At 40.1% G+C, this 13,729-nt stretch overlaps 1 protein-coding gene across 1 annotated transcript in view; it reads left to right on the top strand.

Moving 5' to 3' along the window:
* NELL1 (neural EGFL like 1) overlaps positions 1-13,729 on the top strand; it is a 709,438-nt gene that overhangs the window by 160,872 nt on the left and 534,837 nt on the right. The window contains exons 6-9 of the mRNA XM_015586345.2: positions 5,343-5,415; positions 6,069-6,151; positions 12,676-12,810; positions 12,928-12,937. Of these exons, the coding sequence (XP_015441831.1) occupies positions 5,343-5,415; positions 6,069-6,151; positions 12,676-12,810; positions 12,928-12,937 (301 nt within the window). The remainder of the gene's footprint in view (positions 1-5,342; positions 5,416-6,068; positions 6,152-12,675; positions 12,811-12,927; positions 12,938-13,729) is intronic.

The following is a 13,729-nucleotide window of genomic DNA, read 5'->3' on the forward strand; positions in this document are numbered from 1 at the left end:
GCCTGCTGAAGGTCCCCTTCTGTCCCTAGACAAGGAAAAAGATACAAACTTGTTCTTTGAATCATATATCTAGTTATGTTTCTATCATTAATTTGCCTGTTAAGCGAGTAAAGGAAAATAGGCTTGGTTAATACATTTCTTAAAAGAGAAAAAAAAAACTTGGGTTAAAGGTCTCCTCCCTTTTAGCACTCTAAGGACCTTGTTTTGGCCTCAAGCCATTCCTGCCTTATAATGGGCCAAGGAAAATGCTGAGTTTCAATGATCCTTATCAATAGCCAGAGGACTTGAGTCACCGGTTTCAAGGTAATTAAGTCTGAGGGACAGGATCTTTCTCCTAAGAAAGGAGGAAAGAAAAGATTTAACTAGGCTTACTAAAAAAAAAAAAAAAAAAAAGAATTTTGCAAATGATGACCTGTATCATTTCACCCCTCTTTTAATATTGGTCTCATATCTATGAGACTAGCTTAAGATGAAGTCGATTGCTTTGTCACTTTAAGAAAATTCTTCCCTTTGGTTTTGGTTTGGCCTTAGGTACCCAACTGGCAACTGACTACCAGGCAGGATGCAATACAAAGATAAACAAAATGCTTCTTTAAATGTAATGAGACTGGGTAGTCAGGAAGTGAGGGAGGAGAGATTAAGACCAAAATCTCCTGTCTTCTGCTTAATATTGGACATGACATCATAAATTTGTTTAAACATTTCTTCAATTAATTGTGAGTTGTCAGAGAGGCTAAAACAACATAGTTTTTAAAATTCTTCACTTCCATGGTTATGTCTGAGTAACAGGTATTCTATAGTGGCCCTGTTTTCCAGAATAGCTTCTCTGACCTGTCCTAATGCTTTTCCCATGGCATGGATGGCTTGCGAGGTTGCATTTAAGGCTTTTGCCATGGAGCAGGCTATTCTGGTGACTTCTATATTCAGGGCATGTCATAGCTGGTACAGTAAGCAAACATAAAGCAGTATATTCAGCTAGACTAAATCTAAGTGTAGGTCACTTGTACAACTGGGGTCAAAAGTTAGTTAGTTCCCTGCAGTGCCTAGTTGGAAACTTTTGAGACATAAAACAGTCTTCACAGGGAACAAGGTCCCACAGTACTATTAGCGGGAACATAAGAGTAAACAGTCCTTCTACAAATAAGAAACTATTCAGCAGGTAATTTAACGTGTACATTGCATAGCTTACAGAAGTAGTGGAGCTGCAGTTCAAGGTCATATTATCTGAGATGTTAAAACATTGTTTAGTGCAACTAGTAAATTTTATGCATGTTTCCACTGGCATTATAACAGAAACTTTTAAAGAAAGCATAACCTTATCCTTCCTGTGGCTCGTGCGTCGGTTATGCCCCAGTCTGGTTGATGCCAGTCAAGGCCAACCAAGGGCAGGGCACTCCAGGCCTGAAAGGTTTTTATTGCCTAGGGTCACCTCAATATGGTCCCTGTGTTATGACAGCTAAAATGTGCACCTTTTTGTACTCTGCTTCCCTTACTGTCCAGTCCCATTTATTGGACACCTTAAAGACCTCTGGCACCAAGGCGGCCTGCGGGGTTTGGGGTCCAGGCCCTAACTTTTGGAGCTTCCTTTTGAATATTGGGGACAGCTCGAGTGTCTGGCCAGGGGTGTCTGGCCCTCAGACTTTGAGTCAGTGTTAGTATTCTCTAAAAGCCTCAGAAAATTGGTCAAGGCAACATAAAACACAGAAATTATTTTGATGAAGCACGGAATCCTTGTTTTCTGCTCAGAAAACTTCAGTTTCTTAGACCAATAGTCTAAGAAACATTAAAACACAACTCTAATTTTGCTTTAGTTTACTTCTGACATTTAAATTTCTAATCTTGTTTAGCTTAACCACATATAAAATTTCCTCTCAGGATTTCTCTTCACAAACCTACAACTTTCCTCATCCCTTCAGTTTGCCTCTTCTCACTCATTCAGAAATAACCAACTTTAAGACAAACACCTTTCCTTCAATTTCCTTCAAAATATATTCCCATACTTTATAACTTCTGTTACCAAAAACATACATTTTCCTTTCCATCATAATTAGAATTCTTACTCATCATCTTTATATACATAACATCAACAAATATAGATCAGAGGTCATGCACATACTCTTATTATTTCCCCATCATCACTATTTCCCTGGGGGATGTATATCTAGTTTCCTCCGAGAATGATGAAATAGATGGGGTCCTTAGAGAACTTGGTCTCCCCTCAGAGTCCGAGGGTAAAGGGGGAGGAGAAAAATTCCTGATTGCTGAGCTCTCTGGAAAGGCGCTCCTATCATCGGGCCATCTAATAAGTCTAGGTCTTGGTGAAGGAGCAGAGAAGCTGAACTTTTACCAGCACAGTAGTCCTGGAGTGCCTGGGCTTGCCATTAAACCACACCAGTGGATTAACTTGTTGGTCAATGTTTTCCGGTATATTAGCTGATGCTTGAAGCATTAAAAGCTTCTGATATATTAGCTGATTCTTGAAGTATTAAAAGTCTGGTGGGGTCTACACCAGGGTTGTAATATTGCTCCTAATTTAGTTAAAATATCCCATCATAACAAGGGAGCTGGAAAGATTGGAACTACTAAAAACTGCTGAGAGATCCGATCTTTAGATTGGCAGGTCAGTGGTAGAGTAAAATGGTTGACTTTACCTTTTCCTCCTACTCCTATGATAATCATAGTTCGTGAGGAAGGTTTTCCTGCAAATGCAGGAAGAGCAGAATAGGTTGTCCCTCTGTCTAAAACAAATGGAATTTGTTTACCGCTTACGTCCAGAGTTACCTGGGGTTCCTAGGTAGTGATGATGACATTCCTGGACAGGGATGGCAAGGATGGCCCTGGGCCTCTTCAGTCACACAGTTCCTGGACCTGGGCTATTGGGGTATTGGCTCGCCAGCCCCCTCTCTGGGAGCATGGGCAGTCAACTCTCCAATGCTAGAGATTAGTAGTGGGTTCTTTACATGGTGGGAGGGGTTCGGGGGCTTTTCGGTACAGTCTTTTGCCCAATGTCCTGCTTTCTTGAATTTGAAGCAAGAACTCGTTGTCTCCTTATTCCCCGGTATCTTAGGGACGCTTGTCTGGTACCAAAGGCTTGGCCAATTGTGACAACCATTCTCCTGGTTTGCTGTTTTTCTATATTCTGTTCTCTTTTTCTCTTTTCAAGATCTCGATTGTTAGAGGCCATGAAGGCTGTATCTAGTAATTGATTTTGGTTAGTCTGTGGCCCCATTTGCAGCTTTTGAAGCTGATATCAGAGGCTGATTGGCTAATAAAAGCTAACTCCACAGAGGAAGTAGGATCTATATTAGTATATCTCCTAAAAGCTTCTTCTAGCCATTCATAAAAGCTGACAGGATTCTCTTTCTCGAATAATGGTCCTAAGCTTCTCATAGTTCACTGACTTTTGTATACTTTTTTTCATTCCCCCAGTGAGGACCTCTAAAAATCTGGCACATCTGGCCATTCTCTCTTGGGTATTATAGTTCTAATCAGGATCAGCTAAAGGTACTACATCTGACCTGGGGGCATTGCCCCGGGGTTCCTATCAAAGGCCTTATCTGCCTCCTGACAGGCCCCGTTAGAATGCCGTCCTTTTCAATGGTTGTACAGCAGGTGGTTAAACTAAATTGGATGTCTTTTCAGGAAAGATCAAAGGCCAGAGTCAGAGTTTGAAATCCGTCTGCAAACTTGTTTAGATCTTAGAATATCTTCCTAATTTTCTTCACATTGTTGAATATCAGTGATGGAAAAAGGTGCTTGCATCCTAATGGTGCCTTCCACCCCAGCCAGAGGCAGGAGGGTAGAAGGAAGGGCAGTATATAGAGCACTACTTAGAGTATGAGGAGGGCTAAGAATAGCTTCTGACTCCCTGGTAGAGCCTTTGGAGAAGGAGAATTATGCACTGGTGGCTGAGCTTCCCTCTGAGGGCCAGGTTGGGTATTAAGTAATGAGTCATCTATGATATCTGGCTCTGGTTTTTATTTGTCCTTGCCATGAGGCTTCTGGTAGTCTGGGCATAAAAATGGATCTTGGTAGAGGGCTATAAAGGCCTGAACATATGGAACTTCCAAGCATTTGCCCTCCCTTTTTCAAAATAAGTCTAGTTGAAGGATGATATTATAATTAAGACTTCCATTAGGGGCCATTGCTCTCGACCTCCTAGTTTATATTGTGGCCAAGCTACATTACAATAAAAGACAAGGTGATTCCTTTTTAAGTTATCGGGATTGAACTTGTCCCAACGGTTAAGGATACAACTGAGAGGTGAGTCAACGGCTTATTTCCCATGGTGGTCTGTAAATAGAAGGGAAAGTCTAAGAAGAGTTTCAGTAGGAAGGACAAGGCCCTCCATGAGGTGTCCCTCAAGGTGGTGGCGAGGTCCAGGGGAGGGTCTTCTGGGTCGTCACCCTGTGAAGTCCCTAATTTAGGATGCCGGATGTCTCAAGCCTTGCATAAGCACTGGTGCTACTTTTCTGATGCTTGGACTCAAATTTAGACTTAACTTTTGGCATGGGCTTAGGCTCAGGCTTTTTCCATTAATTATGGCCTATGATAACTCTGGGCACCCCTGGGTCTACCCCTCGGCTTTTGGTATACTACCAGTTGAGAAACCATTGTTCTACTACTGCACCCTGGAATGTTATAACCTTAACCAAAGTTCGTAGGGCAAGGGCAGTCAAGGAAGGTGCAGAACGCAGCCTTGCTTTCGACCCTAAAGAGAGTCCTAAGATTTACCAGATCAGAGGATACCTTAAAATGGGGGCAAGAAGAAGTCTCTGAGGGCCACTGAGGTCGGCAAAAACCAGATGTTGGAAATGAATGGTCCAGAAAAGAGGGTCAGCGAGAGTTCCTCTTCTGGGGAAACTATACTCAAGATAAGAGGTAGAGCAGATGGTACAGGGCGAATTGCAGTGGAAAAACAGATTAAGGAGGAGCTAAGCCTGAGGTCCCCAGAGGAACGTAGCCAGATGGTGGAAAAGAGCCGGAAAAGTGAAATCAAAGCAACACAGAGACATAATGCCATAAGAGTAGAACCCCCAAGACGAAGAGGAAAAGATCCCCCTGAAAGGGGGCTTACCTCCTGGCTGGCTCGGCATAGGACTGTGATGTCATTTGCATCAACCAGTGGTTACTAATTGTAGCTTTCTCAGGATGGATGCACATTTCAACATTTCTAGAAGAGGATGGTGTGGAGTATTTTAGTGTGGACTAATGCCTTCTAACCTTTTGAAAATGGATATCAGTCCTGTTTAAAAATAACCCACCCTGCAGAGAACGCATGGCAGGGCCATTGGAACTGGTAACTGTAATCTTGATCGCTGCCTCTCTCTTCTGTTATCAAGGGGATCATCCAAGATGGGAAAATCATCTTTATGCCGAACGGATACATAACGCAATGTCCGAACTTGAATCGCAGTAAGTAGCAACTTAAAGCATTTGTGAACTTTAAATATTCTATAACTTGAGAATATCAGAGAAACAGGCGAGGAAGGAGATGGCACACACTATTTACAATGTTGCCTGATGAGGTGGTAAAGATAGTGGTAAGGAGAGTGGAAGAGAACTTATCCATAATACGTGCTTCTGTGTCTTTGAATTTTTAAAAAGCTTATATGTTACTTGTAGAATTAAAATGTGAAGGTAAGAAAAAGATTACATTAGCAGTTTGCATTCTGTAGATTGGTAGAGAAAGATATCTTTCATATAATTATATGTATTTAAAAAACTATTCTTTAAATTGCTTGATCTGGATGTGAGTTTACTTTTTCCTCTTCTATGATAATTTGCATTTTTTCAGTCACTTCTAAAGAAAAATGAGGATTTAATTTTATTTTAAAATTGTTATATTGCCTTTCAGTTAACAGTCTTTTTTTTTCTGTTTCTTTCTTGTTTATTAATAAAAGGGAAAGATCTAGACCTGAAATCCTCTGTGATTTCACACCAATTTCAAAGCAATACTTAACCAGAAAAGCAAAATCCCTTCTACATAGTCAAACAGCTAGCGTTTAAAAAATTTCTTTCTTTTATTAGCACTGTATCAACATTTATTTTGTATTTTCTTTATTGAGCTTGCCCAACTTGTAGTGATTTCTTAAGCCTGGTGCAAGGAATAATGGATTTACAAGAGCTTTTGGCCAAGATGACTGCAAAAGTAGGTATCTAAATTTCACTTGTGATGTTTCATTTCTTTATCCATGCAATCTGGAATTTAGAGTGATATGCTATAATGGAAACATTTTTATCCTTGGCATCTCCAATATGTTATGAAAATGGTTTATTCTCGAAATAGTACTACCTATATAGTAAACATAACCATTTCTGTCTGTGATACTATTAGGCTGTATCAAAATGTTTACTTGAAAAATGTTTGGAAGAAAGAGGCAATATGTATCACCATCGATTCCCTGGGAGTGGAAAGGAATTTGCCCATTGGCTATTAAACTAGTATCACTGTGAGATGATATATGGTTGGAGCCCCTGTTGCTTATAAACTAATGCATTTTGGATGTAAGAATAATTGCCAATAATCAGAAGGGGCAAAATAGCTATTGTAAGGAAGAGATTACTGTCAGAAGAAGGCATTATATCATGTTTCTAATGTATGATTCACTTTGCGACTGGTCCTGAGTTAAATAGTGAAGGAGGCAGAGTTTGCCTTTCAGCACCTTCAGTCTTATAATTCCGTATCTTTTCCTCTTCTCCATCAGCCACTTAACAAGACTCTTTTGCAGATCTGCCATTTGCCAGGGTGTCAAGTACAAAGGAAGCACTGATGAACAAGACATAATTTCTACCCCAGAGATAGTCATGTCCAGTGGCAGAACCAAACATGTAAACAATTAGCAGCTTTAATATATATTCATAACATTTAGATTCATAATAGAAAGCCCTGGGCTTGTGGAGAAAGGCACTGAGTGAATAGACAATGTGGCTAATGCTGTTGTTGTTATAAAATCAATCCTGGACATAAGTTGTGGCCTAGGGTGAAGAGAAAATTGGGTTGGACCTAAGAGATGTTATACTCTGTGAAAGGAAGAATTTTTATAACAGTGACAATGATCCATTAATCCCATTCTACTGGTGGCTGTGACTGCTCTCTGCCATCAGCTATGGCATGTGGAAAAAAAAATTGGTGGGTAGGTAAGTGTTTTGAAGGTAGAGCTGTATTTTGGACCCATAGACTGCATTGCTGAAGATAACGTGTCTGTTTCAAACTCGGTTTTTAGCCTAGTCCACTTTTGTCTGGAGAGAGAGAACACTTTTTTGAGAGAGAAACAGACTGAGACTCGAGAGTTGGAGTATTAGCTTTTTCACTTCAGAGTACAGTGGAAATGTGAAATGCAGTCAATTATTTGCCTTCCCAGCTTGTGGCAGATAGAGGCTTTTATTTCATCTTTTCTGGAGCAGCTTGATCTCAATACTGTTAATTATATCTTAGCTTGCTGCCAAACTTTTGAAACAAGAAACATGCCACTCATTCTCAGGTGTGGCTGTCCCCTCGCTGGCTCTGAGGATGTTCTTTTTTTTTTTCTTAGTCCTTCCTGTTACTTGGAATGCCCTTCTTTTTTTGGCCATACATTATCCAGAAGCCACACTGAACTCTGTCTTCAAACCATTGTTATATAAAATGAACATTTGTGAGGCAGAGATATTTAACTATGGGCAATTGCAAGCAGAAAATAATTGAATCCACCTCAACCTCTTTACTCCCCTTCCCCCACTCCAGGCACTTTGGAAGATTTATAAGTCTGTTTCTTCCAAACTGTGAATAGAATTATAATTAGAAAATTTGAGTACTTCCATTTTCACTGCATAATTTGGAATCTGTGATAATCTAGAAGAGGAATTGGCAAACTTTTTCTGTAAAGGGCCAGCTGGTGAATTTTAGGCTTTGTAGGCCAAGAGGCAAAATTCAGAACATTATGTGTATACTCATTTTATTTAAATATAATCATTTAAAATTTAACCATTGAAAAATGTAAATATTATTCTTAGCTCAAAGACCATACAAAAGTAAGTGGTGTGTGAGATTTGGTCCATGGGCCTAGTTTGTCAAGCCCTGAGCCAGAAGAAGCTGGAAAGTTGCTCATACTAGGTAATATTTATTGAGTATTTACTATGTGTAAATTACGATACTTCAACTTTTTATATTCCCTGTCACTTTAATCCTCACAACAGTCCTGTGAGCTGGGCTTGATTTATTAGCCCTCATTCCAAAGAAGACGACTGAGTTCCAAGAAAGTTATATAACATTCTTTTTTCTTTTTTTACAGTTGTGTAACTTTTCTGAAGATAGTAGATGGCAGAATTGGGACGCAAATTCAGATTCTGAAAGTTGAATCGTGACTGAGAGAGTTCATAGTTGGAGAAGAGAGGTTTAGAAAGAGAAACAAAAATATAAAGAAGGAATGACTGATGGAGAGAGGGAGGTGGATGCTGCAGCGGGGGGATGGAGGTATCAGAAGAAGAATGAGCAATAAAAAGAGAGGAAAAGGGTAGGACTGAACGTTCAGATGGCGCCTGTTGGGAGTGAAAAGTGAGCATAGGGCTTGTAGCAGCTTTTAAAGGGGAAGGTCAGGGTAGGAACCCAACCTTTTAACTCACTCTTTGGGTTACAACCACTTGTTTGCCTTGGACATACTTGAAATTTTCTGAGTCCTGGTTTGACATTGTATGCGCTTCTGCCAGGACCACATAAGGGCTATCTTATATCACATTATCTCCTTAAGGGTCTTTGGATCACAGAGACTGCTCAGAATTGGACTGCAAGTGTAGGATAGGGCAGGTGAATTCTCAGGAAAGAATTCTTTTAAATTCTCAGGGTAGATATTTCCCTCTAGCTGGTGCCAAGATCTGAACAGGAAGATCTTTCTGTGTCTTGTGCAAGCCTCGTTTCTTTTTTGTGCACCCTTAAAATGAGGTTACAGCCTTTTGGGGCCCAAATCTTTATGTAGGAGTTTCCTTTAAGACACCCACATTGGGCAGGCCCTATTCTCTAACTCCTCTTTCTTGTACACTGTGCAGCCATCAGGTGAGAGCTCCAGGGTTCATTGGATTTGTTGCAGCTGCAGTTTCCCCATATGTAAATTGGTAAACATTGTTTTAGGTTTTCTGAAGATCTCATGTGACCAGGCAAGTGAGATTTGGAGGTTGGGCATTCAGTAAGTAGTGACTCGATTATATTGTTATACCTGGGAAAAAATAGGCAACTATGAGAGGAAGATGGTCTCTAAGGAAACATACACTTTCCCCAATGGCTTGGCACCCTGCAGCCTGGCAGAGTCTGCAAGTTGATGTCAGGACCCGGGCCTAGAGCCAGGTGCTGGGAGGTCTTGGAAAACAGCAGAAAGTCCTCACATTTGTGTTACAGTGGAAGCCATAGAATCATACCAGAGAGCAAGCCGAGTGCACAAGCTAGTCAGTGATAGTAGTCAAAATCACATCAAACCAAACAGATGCAGACACCAGATTTGCTGTTCCTTTTCTCTGTTCAAGTAGGGAGGCTGGAGAATAATGATACCCTGGCTTGCCACAGGACAGATCATGGGAACTGCTTGCATGTGCCTTCAGGTGACAGTGATCAGGGTGCACAAGACCCCTCTTGAAGAATTCTGTCATTCTGGCAAAACCGGAGATTTTTTCCCAATTCAGAGAAGGAGTAGGGAAATTGTTTCCTACTACTTCCACTTAGTGATCCATAAGAGACCACCAATCCCCTGGCTTGCTCTGGAAGTTTTTCCAGGTAGTCTTGACATTGAAGAAAGCACCCACCTACTGGGCCAGGTACACTGAGATAGGGTCGAGCTCTGCCCTGCTCTTCAAGCTCAGGAAGAAGAGATGCTGGATACTGGGAATTTCTGGATTACTTCTGTTTAAATCGTTGACAGATCTATTTATGCAAATTAAGCAGCACTTGGAGTGGCATTTCAGCTTGTAACATATTTAATATTGAGACTTTCATTGTTTCAAGGAGCTCAATAGTGATTTTTCAATTAAGCTTAAAGTTTTAACACAATTGAAGATTTCTTTTTTCCCTTCCATATAGAGAATGCCAGATAGTGTTACAAAGAAAAAAAAAAAGAATGCAATCTACTACACCACTAATGTACTCAGATCCATTCATTTGACCTCTTACTGTTGAAAAGGCTTCTGCTGTCTATCTTTGAATGGGTAGAGTTAAGCATAAATGATTTAGTCCATGGTTGCTTAGGTAAATGCATGAACAAAGGTAAAAAGAAAAACCAGAGATGTAGATTTGATACTGTATCTGTTTTCGATCTGCAGGCATTTTTGGAGAAAATGGCAGATAGTGTAGAAATAGCTTTTGAAAATGAATTTGTGTAAATTCAGCATGCTAATACCAGTGACAGAATATGTAATTTTGATTCAGAGTTGTTTTTCTCCTTTATTGTTGCAACAGAATTTAGCAGGGGAAAAAGGAAGGCAAGATTACGTAACTAAGTGCCTTTGAAAAGTTTACTTTTTGCTTTAATATCTCTTTGTCTTTGTGCCTGTCTGGTGTACTCTTATATTATAGAAATTAGGGCTTTTCAGTGTTATCAGAAAAAGCTAAATATATTAAAAAATACAGTTCAGAAGAGAAACAAAGTCAGCCTTGACAATAGCTTCCCTTGTCTTAAAACTGATGCTTTCCTTGGAATTGAGTTTTATAGTTAGGTATAGCTCAGCTTTGTTGGACAGTCCTGGAAATTGTCAGTATTACCCATAGACAAGCTCCTGGATTTTCAGGAAACTGGGACAGATGCAGAATTGCCTTTTGGGTCATTTGGTCTTTAAAAAGTTCCCTTTTTGGAGTGCTACAGATAATAGAGTTCCAAATTTTCAGAGTGAGACAGGCTCATTTTCTGTCACAGATACCCATTCTCAGCCACTTTTAGGAGGGATGCAGATCGAGTTCACCTCTTTCTTGATCAGTCTTAGCTCAGCCATCAAGCACCGCCTTTTATAGGAACTACTGGGCATATAGAAATGAAGTAAAGATAATATGTGATGTTATCACTTCCTTCTTATTATCTTTTGCCTACACATGGTTTGGGCAGTTGACCTCACCAAACTTTTGGGAGTGTATTTTATCTTTGTTTTCTAAAGAATTCCCAAAGAGCTTAATTATCATAAATTCTGGAAACTCCATGATTAGGCTGGAGATTTAAATGTCATCTCAATTTTTGAAAGATGATGCATCTTAGGAAAGTCATACGAAGCTAATATTTCAGGCATAGTCAACTCTCAGTTTCTTCAGGGCTGATTATGGTGCTTGTGGTGTGTCCAGGATCCTATTTGTTCTTTTCCCTTCCCATTGGCACCACCTACAAAAGGCAGACAAGGGACAACTTTTCTTGAGAAATTCCAAAAGCTTAGACGAAGAGGATGTAATAAGTGACAAAAACCAAGTTTTTTTTTTTTTTTTTTTTAAATATATGGATCCATTACATATGCTATTGGATTGAGTTACTTCTTACTATGGATATGACAACGAAGAGATCACAGCAAAGTTCAGTTTTTTTGCTACCATATTTGTGAAGGCAAACTGGAGTGGGCTGCATGGAAAGTGATCAGGAGAGAGGGTTGGAACCATGTCATGAGGAGCTGTTACGGGAACTTGGTGGAATGGTGCTGGCTTTGGTTGGAAGCAGGCACGAGGACAGGAGAACCTTAAATGTTTGAGGAGAGGTTAGATTTGCTCAGGAATCTTAAATGTTTGAGGAGAGGTTAGATTTGCTCAGGATGGTTACAAGGCAAAACTGGATATAAGAAGAAAAAAGGGAGAGATTTCAAGGCTCAAGCCAGGAAAGATATTTCAGGGCTAACTACAAAAAGACTTTCCTTGGGACGTAATGAGTGTCCCACCACAGTAGATGTACATGCATAGGCGGATAATCACTTGATAGGGTTACCTGTGAGGACATTCAAGCTTTATAACCCCTTTCAAATCAAAGATACTGAGATTCTGTGATTAATGGTAACAATTAGGTGACCTAGAAAAATGAAAAAGGTTCTTTTGCCAAATCTTGATCTCACCTGGGGGTTTAGTCACCTCTCCTGACCTTTATCTGAACACCAGAGTGGATTCTTGGGGCATTCTCTTTGGGGGATCCTGAGCTGGAGAGAAACTAGATCCTTCTGTGACTCTCCCTTTTTTCAGGCCCCAGCTGCCCATATTTTTTCTTAAGAGAGGAAGCAATGACTTCTCAGCTTGTCAACCATGACACTCTGGTTAGTGTGTGAAGAACACAGAGAGGATGGTGGGAGATAAATATAAGTGTGTCGGAGTTCCTGATGAGGTCTCCTGTAAACACGGTAATGAGCCCTTGAGAACACATTCATTATGAGTGTTTTCATGTGGGCTTTCAGCCGAAGGCACATGTGTTTGTGAACACCCAGGAGGTCCCTGAGATACAGTTTAATGTCTCATTTGGTGCTCATTAGACCATGAGAGCCAGTATGTCTTTAATTTAGAGTGATTCTACTTCATGTAAAAAGAGAAAAAAAAATATATAACAAAAAACAGAGCTGACTAAGAATCAGTGAGCTGCTCTGAGAATTTTTTACCCTTCCTACTTGGATTTTTTGTTGTTGTTGTTGTTGTTGCTATTAGCTTTGTTAGGACAATGCAACTGAGTTACAGAAATTACACTTAGTAACTGTTGTTTGCAGCTAAATTATGCAGAGACAAGACTTAGTCAATTGGAAAACTGTCATTGCGAGAAGACCTGTCAAGTGAGTGGACTGCTCTATAGAGACCAAGACTCCTGGGTGGATGGTGATCACTGCAGGAACTGCACATGTAAGGTAAGCCCGCTTGTAAATAAATAACAACAGTTTTAACAGGACAGTTCCATGATTGTTCTGTAATCTTGTTTTTTAATGTAAAATGCTAACTCTAAGACATGTTACCTTTTTGCCAAGAGTTTGCGAAGTAGTCTATACGGTTGTGAAGGGAAGGGTGTCATTTCATATACAAATGCTTGGAAATTAAAATCTACTTTCCCTTGACAACACAGTCTAATATGATCTAATATTATTATGAGAAGCTCACTGGAGCTTGGAGGCTAGAGTGTCAGGGAGGAAGGGACTCCTTTGATTTTTCAAACAACCTAATAGCTTCATTCATAACTTTTCTCTGCTAGAATAAGTTTTAAAAGGGTTTAATTAATTTCTGGGTGTTTTATTATATTTTTCAAGGTATCAATCATCTGTTTCAGAGAATTGTAAGACCCCTCAACTTTCAGGGCATCCTTCATCTGTTCCAGAAAATTACAAAAGCTGCACCCCCTCCCGCCCATCACCACCGCCATTAGTACGTAAACCCTGTACAGTTGAAATTATTTGATAAATATCTGAAGAATGCCACTGTTTGTCTGGGAAAATACAAAACACATTGTTAGAGCCTCGACAATGATTGACAGGGTCTGCAAAAGGTGTTATTTATGTTCTTTTAAAAACAGGCTTTTTTGTTTTCTGCCTAATCTATTTAGCCCACACGGGCAGGTGGAATGAAGCCAGTGATGTATATCAGAAAAGTAATTGAGGTGGCACGAGTTCATTCAGGCTGGAAAAGATATTTTATTTGTGGTCCTGGAGTGGACTGGGAATTCCTCACAGTGCTTCTGTTTTCCTGATGAGGTTTCTGGGATGAGCTGTGAGCTTTTTTACAATGGAACTTTCAAAGGGCACTTCTGAGATGCCTTTCCCTGTCCTTCCTCCCTCA

The sequence above is a fragment of the Pteropus alecto genome, unplaced genomic scaffold, assembly GCF_000325575.1.
Source record: "Pteropus alecto unplaced genomic scaffold, ASM32557v1 scaffold71, whole genome shotgun sequence".
NCBI lineage: Eukaryota > Metazoa > Chordata > Mammalia > Chiroptera > Pteropodidae > Pteropus > Pteropus alecto.